The 9146-nt window shown below is 44.0% G+C and overlaps 1 protein-coding gene across 1 annotated transcript; it reads left to right on the top strand.

Annotated features, from left to right (window-relative positions):
• The first annotated feature begins 228 nt into the window (after positions 1-228).
• On the top strand, positions 229-8632 carry LOC118417891 (GTP-binding protein REM 1-like). The gene is made up of 5 exons (XM_035823645.1): positions 229-445; positions 814-1163; positions 3002-3087; positions 6523-6727; positions 7174-8632. Exons 1-5 carry the CDS (start codon positions 378-380, stop codon positions 7491-7493), a joined length of 1029 nt encoding a protein of 342 aa, XP_035679538.1. The 5' UTR covers positions 229-377; the 3' UTR covers positions 7494-8632.
• The last annotated feature ends 514 nt before the right edge of the window (positions 8633-9146 follow it).

Genomic DNA, 9146 nt, shown 5'->3' with positions numbered 1-9146 from the left:
TATTTCGTTGGCACGCAGCGGAGACGGTTATCATCGCTTCTAAGTAATTCGGCGATCTATATAGATGTCAACAGCTCGGATCCTGAGGCGAATTAGGTGGATCGATAACCGCTGGGACTGCATTGGCTCAGGCATTGGCTGGAAGCTGTGATTTAAGAGGGTCTCCTGTGGGATGCCGGGACACATGATGTCATAACCTGAACCTGCAGGCGCTCAAGTAGCGAGTGACGTCACCACACAACCGCAAACACCGACATGCGCAGAAGATCGCGGCGAATCCGCTATTTAAACCGTGTGGCGAGGTTGTAAGGGAACACAGTCGGCTCCTAGTGCACACGGAGAACACAGGAACTCGGCTGATTCTGCAAGGCTTTCGAATGGTACTGTGTGAAGCTACGTGGGTTCCCCGGTCAGCCACAGCGGCTCCAACGCGACTGATCTCACGGTAGGGCAAAGCGCGCCTCCCCGGGTAGTGATAGTAGTGGCTCCTCATCCAGAGAAATGGGCGTGGAGGGTTTAACACGCATATTCGCATGGGTATAGACGCTTTCTGCGGTTAAAACCCGGGCACGCACCGACGCCCTCTCCTTAACTACGGTTTTGATTCATCCACAGTCAGTCGTGAGGCGGGGCAGATTTTTGTGAATGATCATAGGATGTATGCTTGACGTTCACGCCGCGCTAGTGGTTGTCTGTGTGGTGTACATGTGCGGTGAACATCTTTACGGTGTGTTATCTGGGCGAAGACTGAAGTGATCGGTACCGTTTCATCATTTTCATCAAGTTAAGCACGCTTTTTATTTCCTTTTCCAGACCGAGAGGTGAACAGGAACGCTCCACGACCATGACACTGACCAGTTGTAAGCGGTGTCTGCAGCAGCTCGCCGCGGTCTCCCGCCGATCGCTCACCAACCTCTCCTACGAGGACCTCGCCAAGGAGTGTCGGGAGGACAGCGGCTGGGACTCCGATGTCGACTCGCTGTCGTCCGGCGAGGAAGAGGAGGCGGTGGGGACGGCGATCCACCGCGTGGTGCTCCTCGGGGGAGAGGGCGTCGGGAAGACCGAGCTCGCCCGGCAGTTCGTGGGGGCAGACGGAGGGTACGAGTCCGATAGTGACGGCGGCGACTGCGATGATCCTTTCCTAGACCCTGATACCATGCCAGGTACAGTCCAGTCTTTCATCGTTCTGTCAGTGTACCTACAAAAAAGTGTAACTGAAGTAGAAAAATAACTATTAATTATTTTTGTGATAACAAAACATCGATATTGAACAGAACTGGAATCAAACTAGTTTTCTTATTGTATTATCCTTATATAAGCGCGTCGGTTTTAAGGGCACCGCTAGCGAGTATAGGATGAAAGTATACCACGCCAGTCCACGTCTGTGTTCTTTGGTTGGGTAGATTTATATACAGATAGATAGATAGATAGATAGATAGATAGATAGATAGAGAGAGAGAGAGAGAGAGAGAGAGAGAGAGAGAGAGAGAGAGAGAGAGAGATATGGAGGGTGGCGCACCAATTATCTGCTAACTTTACTCAGCAAACCACAGAACATAATATGAATGGCAGATGCGAAAAATCATAGTCAGCATAACACACAAACTACGTTCGACAGCTGGGATGGCAACGGTCCGAGAGATTTGAAAGGAAATCGATAGATTTGATTTGATTCATTCGCTCTTATAATTACGTGCCGAGCAGAAGACGCCCCTCTCCCTTGACCGATTACACATCTGAGTCTTCTGAGTATTAATATCCCGATTTGGCCGTGTTAAGTGATTAATAAACAGTGTTTGACGACAGGGGACGAAAGAGGTTATGGTCGAAAAAATACCCTACATTAAAGATACACATTTTGCCCCAAAATTGAAAATATTCTCGTTAATGTAACTTTTCAATGGATACTAGTATGCAAATGCTTTAATGTTGATTTAGCTTACTATGTCAAAAGGTAGGAAAATCTAATTTCTGAATTGTGCTTACACTACATAATGGGCTTTAAACCATGGTATCACCCAGATCCAACCCAATATACAACGCCGAAAGTGACTTTTAACAAAGGGTAAGGATAGATGGAAAACAGACAGAAAATCAATTTTTCCCTTTGAGTGCCGTCGTCGGATTGCGTCAAATGTTTCAAAAATAGCCCGCGGCGAATTGACATTAAACAGTATCTCTTCACAAGGTGACTCTTTCTTCCGCTGATATTAATAGCCACGCGCATATGTCGTCACGCAAAATATGAATAATAATCATATCAATGCACCTTTTTCTATTCTCGACTCGAGTGTTTGCGCCATGACGTCAAAGCTTGCCTATTTTTTTCGTACTCCAAAATAATTGCGTACTCAAAATCGACATTTTTGAAGGACTCCTGGACGACCGTTATTTAACGGTCGCCTACACAGGTGGGCGTGCCGTTTCGTTCATGGACGACCGACGCTGCCAGTCCTCATGATTTATTAATCCATGGCGTTTCAAAGATGGATTGCTTGAAAAAGTCAAAAGTGGTCTGTAATGAATTTAAATTAGGCATTGAAGTTTGCAATGGTACGCACGACAGCACACAATCTCGTTGGCGAGTTTTTTGGGGATACATGGATTGATGCATAGACGCATTCTCATGGGCAATCAAACTCATGGACAATCAAAAACTTATTTTGTGAATACCAGTGCGTAGTTTAAAACAAGATAACAGGTAGCCATTACAGTAACCATGTGCAGCTAGATACGGTACTCTTATTAGAAATATTGCAATACTATTTAAAGGCTCAGAGGTTTGATAATCATTTATACTATGTTAAATTTATCACCAGCCTATATGAGTGTCGCGATCGGATTTGTATCTAAGTTTTGTATTTCGTATTCATGTCAACGTCTACAATTGATGCATTACGTCAGCGTTTTAAAAAGACTTTTGCGCAACCACATTCATGGCAGAAACACCCACATCTATTACGTCTTCAAATGTGTGACTAACTTTCGTCTTCCCATTCAGGGTACGGGCTGAGGAATGCATTTCAAAAAGACGTCAAAGTCGACGGATCGGCAGCGGTGATGTCAATCACCGATATTCCCGCCACGGTAAGAACTTTAACACTAGTCCATTCTTGTTTTTTCTAAAGCCAAGGAGAAATAGAGGGCATGAACGTTCGAACGTGTGACGTCATGAGGGAGCGTAGGGAAATGAAATAAACTGCGGTGCGAGATGGTTCAAATGATAGAAAATGGTTCCCGATTATTTCTTATCTGGAAACGTTCGCCAGCCCAAACCGGGGTGCCAGAGTGGATTGAAGACAAGATGGTGAAAGTGAGGAATACTAGCAATCGAAGGACAGAAGACAGCAAGGTGTGAGAGGAATATCAAATGAAGGAGGCGCCGGCTATGAGTCATCGATATAACGTTAACGTTACAATAAGGAACTCGTGGGTTTGATGTGGGTTTAGGAGAATTGTACAAATCAAGAAGAAACCCAGGCAAAATTGTAGCTTCCCCCACATGCATGTCAAAGACAAAATCTGGGATTGCAACATCTGCATGCATCTTTGGCTCAAACTTAACATTTTTTAGATCCGATACGTAACATATGGATAAAGTTAGTTTGCTCGTATCAATGTTGATGAGCTACCACCATACATGCACAACCGCACATCTAAACGCAAAGGAAGAGAAATCGTTTGTTCGCCTTGGCTTCATTCTACCCGTTTTGCTGAGGTATCCATTTTCCCCTTGTTAACCTGGTTCATGTTGCCATTATCTTTGTAATTGGATTTTTTTACGGTTTGGGGGCCCGGCATAACCTCGGAGATTAGATTAAGGCGTATAAGTTGCGTTTGAAGCGGGTGATCGCTTATTCAGGGTCACGATAGTGTAAGTTGCTGCGCTAAAACGTCATCCACATTGTCATTGACTAGTCTCTACCAGACTGACTACGGCGATCAGCATAGGGAGAATAATTTGCCAGGGGAGTTTTGCTACCAGCGGAGTTGGTCGGCCGCATGAATCCAAGCGTAGACTGACTCCTCTGGCCAATTTCCCAATTTTTTTTTCCGAATTCTACGATCCCCGCTCCCCCGTAGGCCTGGTGGAGGCTAGTCATTCAGAAGTATTTCTTTAAGAATTCAAAAAAGGTAGCTCGTTCCTATGTACGATTTTACAGCATTTGTCATTTTTATTCGATGGATCAGAATATATAGAAGGTTACTGAATTAAACATAAAGGTTATCCATAGGCTGTGTCGGCAGATTTCCTTAATGAAAATGTCCCATGACACTTTATGGAAGGCCGCGGATCGTTGCCGGCCTGAGTCCACAATGCCAGAACGACCGTTTGTCCTTTCGTTATAGAAAGAGAGACAGAGGAAAAAATGGAAATCGATATTTGTGCCAGATTCGAAACTACCCTCTGTCACAGATAATGTCCAATGGATCAATCCCGCGTGTTATTTTCCTATCAGCGTCATACCGAAATAATATGGCGCGACAGAAGCTGGAGGACGGGTCGTTATTGGATTATTGCCCTGTTAGTCGGGAAAAAAGTGTGCCAAGTGGTTATTATCCACTAACGGATGATTTTTAAAAATGAATTGGTGGGTCAGAGATGGACGATACACAGAAGTGCCAGAAATGAACATTTTATACAAGAGCAACGCTGTTTAATAACGTAAAATAACGGGCAGTACTTCGAAGTAGGGCTTGTGTAATGTATCAAAATCAGCTGTCCATGTAACGTGTCGGGTGAAAAGCCTCCATCGTGACACTATATTAACTACACATGTATCAACATAGCCATAATCTAATCAACGGGTTTGGGACGTCGCAAATTGACAGACGATCCTATCACGCGTCCTTAAGTGTGGGCGCCAACGGCTCACAAAGTCACCGGAAGCGGAAGTGCGTCAGCAAATATCTGGGGAGCGTCGTACCACATAGATTAACGGATGAGCGTATGTTTCGTAACGTTAGCGCCCATTATCTCCTATAGGATAATTAGATAACCCATGTTGTTGTTATTGCGTAATAGCTGTATATGTATATCTGTATTCTTTTATGTCCTATATCGGAAACCCTTTGACGAGACAGCATTGGCTTCATTCATAACAGACCCTGTGGCTTTATTCCATTTTCCGAATCAAAATGGATGAATCAATGAGGACCGATACTGGGGCTGTACCTTCCGACGGGAGGTATAAACCATTACCATCAAGGGTGTTGTATAAACCATATAAACTTAACGAGCGTCATGAAAAATCGCTATGTATTGGCTCATCTGTCATATTCAACATCCCTTAAGCCCCACAGATTGTAAATGTTGAGCTATGGTTTGAATGGGATTTGTATGCATACAACATGGCAATTTGCACACTGATTCTTGTCTAAACTCGAGGATTGCACTTCGTACATTGTACATTGAATCAGGTAACTGAAATCTGAGAGATTGAGAAGCATTGCTCGCCGTAAATTTTGCCATAAAGTCCACGGGCCCTCGTATTCGTATTCTCGAGTCCACCCGTTCTTTTGACCTGTAATTGATAAATTTCTCTACCACGGACACCCATTTAGACAATAGGAGGGGGAATTGCTTCGGGGGGACAGAGAGCGATTGGACCTAATGCACCCATTGACAAGATGATAGGCGGACGCGCCCCCGCAGTGCCAGCGAGGGTTTAACCTCCAATTTCTTAACTGCTACACTTAAGCGCCAGACATTCATTACATGAATGTGCAGACGACATTCAAAACGCTCATGTTTCCATGATTTATGGTGGCTCGCGGTGTAATCTGACTCCCCGCCTCACATGTAACGTGCGGAGATTGTGCAGAAGAATGACGCCAAGAGCTGGTCAGAGTTACGTCATTCTGACAAATGACCAGACGCAGGTGTTTTCTTTCACCACAGAAATCGCCTTTAATGTGAGAGGAAATTGCTGCCCAGCGGGACGTTAACGAGTTAGTGATTCCAGTTGTCTCTGGTGTGGCCCCCCTCGCGGCCTTCCGTGGGCGCTGGCGGTTATAATGTTGTGGGGTGGGTGGCGACCCAGGTGGCAACCCAGGCTCTTATGCCGTCAAGGTCTGACCCATCTAGATATGTAGAAACTCGCGAATCGGCGCTTCACAAGCCAGTGCAGTTCACTGGCTGCGGTGGCTGTTCAAAGCGTTGACATGTACATGTCCTTGGTGCTGAAGGACTATCAGGTCGAGCACTGGAAACATGTCTGTGCTAAAACACAAGCCTTTAGCTACCCCGTAAGTTAGACAGCTACCTGAGTATGGTATGTACTCGGAAATAGTGCCGCTGTTTTGTTATCTGTATATCTACAAGATATATTAGCTGGTCACGCATGCTATTCACACACAGAACTAACAAGCGTTTTTAAATCTATCTAATGACGATGCCCCTGATAACTCTAGTACTTCTATATATGATATTGATTTTATATTATATACTCAGATGTTTTTACTGTTAAGAGATCAATTTCGTCGTAAAAATCATGTTTCCATTAACTGTGCTTTCTGCAGGAACTGTACGATTCGGACGACGAGAGTTTTCTAAACGCCGGGGACGCCTACATCATCGTGTACTCGTCCACGGACAGGGAGAGCTTCCGGCGGGCGGCGGACGTGGCCTTGTCCCTGAGGAGAGCGAAGAAGACCGCCCACACGCCCATCATCATCGCCGCCAACAAGAGCGACCTCGAGCGAAGGCGACAAGTGTCCTCAGAAGGTAATCATCGTAGCCTTCACCTGGCTTTCCTGCCGGGGTACAGGGATCGTAGAAAACGGCAAAAAAATCGGGAAATTATCCAGGAGAGTCAGTCCACGCTAAGGTTAATGTTTTCCCTCCTGCCAAACTCTCTATTAGCAAAATTCCCCTGGCGTCATGATCAAATCATTCTCCCTATAACGTTAATAGCCAGCGTAGTCAGTTTGGTAGAGACTAAAATCACCGACCCACGACTCTCTCCCTTTCTATTGCCATGGAAAAGATTGCCTTATTTCTCCGTTTCTTCGTTGTTGTTTTTCTTCTCACGATAAACCGTTCTGTTTTACCCATCACGGCATGGGCACCGCCATTTTGGAACGGTCAGATGATCTAGCCCAACCAATCACCCAGGTCATTATAATCCATATCTTCTTAGGTTTTATATTGTATTTTTTTCTACGTTTCAGAGGGTGTCGAGTGCGCGGTTGGTCTGGACTGCAAGTTCATCGAAACTTCGGCTACCTTCAACCATAACGTCGACGAGCTCTTCGAGGGTTCCGTGAGACAACTGCGGCTGCGCACTGAGGCCAGGCGACTGGCCAATCAGCAGAGGCGACTCCGTAACAGAATCAGATCAGCCAGGAGGACGGAGCCAAGGAGGGAGCCCGAAAGGGAGAAAAGCTACTTTGAACGTTTTATGGAGTTTTTGGAGAGGCTGCTCAGCAGTAAGAAGGATAGGGTGGCAAGAATGAAGGCGAAGTCTTGTCACAATCTGTCTGTGTTGTAAAAAAAAAGCAGAGAGAAACGCAAGAAAATAACTGTAATTTTCTACTAGATGTGAATAATGGTGACAAACGTGCTAGATGCACGCACCACGTGTAAAGAGAATTATTCATGTTACGAATGCAATTAGCGTAAAGAATACGAAGTAGGGTCAGAATGAAGTCAGAAATGAGCAATGTGTCGGCATAAACATATAAGCAATGAATGCGTAGTGAAGGCTGTACAAACTGGAAGGATTGGAGATGGAATACGATGAAGAATGTTCAGATTATCAAGTTTCTGTAGGGATGTTGCGGAAAGAAAGAGAGCTGGTATTTCAAGGCAGAGCTAAAAAGTGAAGAAATGGACTTACATGTAGGGCTGAGATTACTTTTGTTGCAATATATCGAAGAAAAGTGAAATGCATAGCCTAGACATGACAAAAGACTGAAGACAAGGTCTCAACATATAAGCCATTCCGAGGTAAAGACAGTCTAGCTAAACCTGTAACGATAAAGGAATGCGATGTTTCAAAGAAATATTTTCTTCAATTTTCTGAGAGGGAGTGCAAATAGTCTGTGCCAGACTACACCTTTCAACCCAAGAATCAGAAATATCGGGATCTTATCTTGTATTGAAAAGCATGTGCTTGAGTGGAGGCTGAAATTATGCATGACAGGCGTATAGTTGGAAACTGACGGACCGGACTGATTACTTGCGCCACTTAGCGGCTTGTCGCCGAATATCTGATTAAGAACTGGTCCCGAACTTTGTGGGAGAGCTGTTTTCTTGAATGAGTCACACCACTTGAAATGTTAAATCTCAATATACAATTGAAATTTAATTTCGAGTAAGCATTAATGGAATAGTATTTATTGGTATTTCTGGTATGTTACCTCTTCGTTATCAATTTTGAATTACGCGTGTAATGTATTATCATTGACAATATGTTAATTTGTAGCTGGGCTACGAGTCTGTTGGTGCTCTGTTCATGTAAACATGTGCGTGATATGAGCAAAAGAACAATGGGGAGTTATGCCCTTTATATTGCAGTAACTCGACCTGAGAATTGATATGCAAGAAAGCTTGGGTTTTGGATTTTGAATGATTTTCTATGTTTATAATGCACTTCATAGAATGAAAAAAAAGTTTCTACATAAATAAGGAATTGTGTTGTCTGGATTTTTTACGTTTGTGTTTCTTTAAGGCTTAAATGGAAATCTAGAAAGGTATCATTTGCGAGTAAACGCAGATATTCCCCATCCTTTCTGGTAAAATGACCTCTACTTTTCAAGCTACCACCTACCAAAAGTAATGTTATTTCGATTTCAATGTCATAGCACAAAGACCGAAAATGTGCCTTTGTGGCTAATCATTGGAGATAAAACTCCTAGAATTATAGGATATAAAAAATGCATTCCTAAGCTGCACGCATACACTGTAAACACAGACGAACTACTGCATGTCACTTTATTTCTCTAAAGTGACAGCGTGAACCATTTTGGAAATAACTTGATTCAAAATTTTAGAAGGAGAACAAAACATTTAAAAAGCATTCTATATCTCCCGTTAACGTGTTACGAGAGGTCATTGACCCTCTTGTCTCTATCTCCAGAGCTCCCCTTCTCAGCAAACAAATATCTAAAACACGGGTGCACGGCGACAGGTGTAAAAAGCT

This window comes from Branchiostoma floridae, chromosome 6 (genome assembly GCF_000003815.2).
Source record: "Branchiostoma floridae strain S238N-H82 chromosome 6, Bfl_VNyyK, whole genome shotgun sequence".
Taxonomy (NCBI): Eukaryota; Metazoa; Chordata; class Leptocardii; order Amphioxiformes; family Branchiostomatidae; genus Branchiostoma; species Branchiostoma floridae.
Note: the sequence above shows the minus strand (reverse complement) of the source record. Positions and strands in the feature narration are given on the sequence as shown.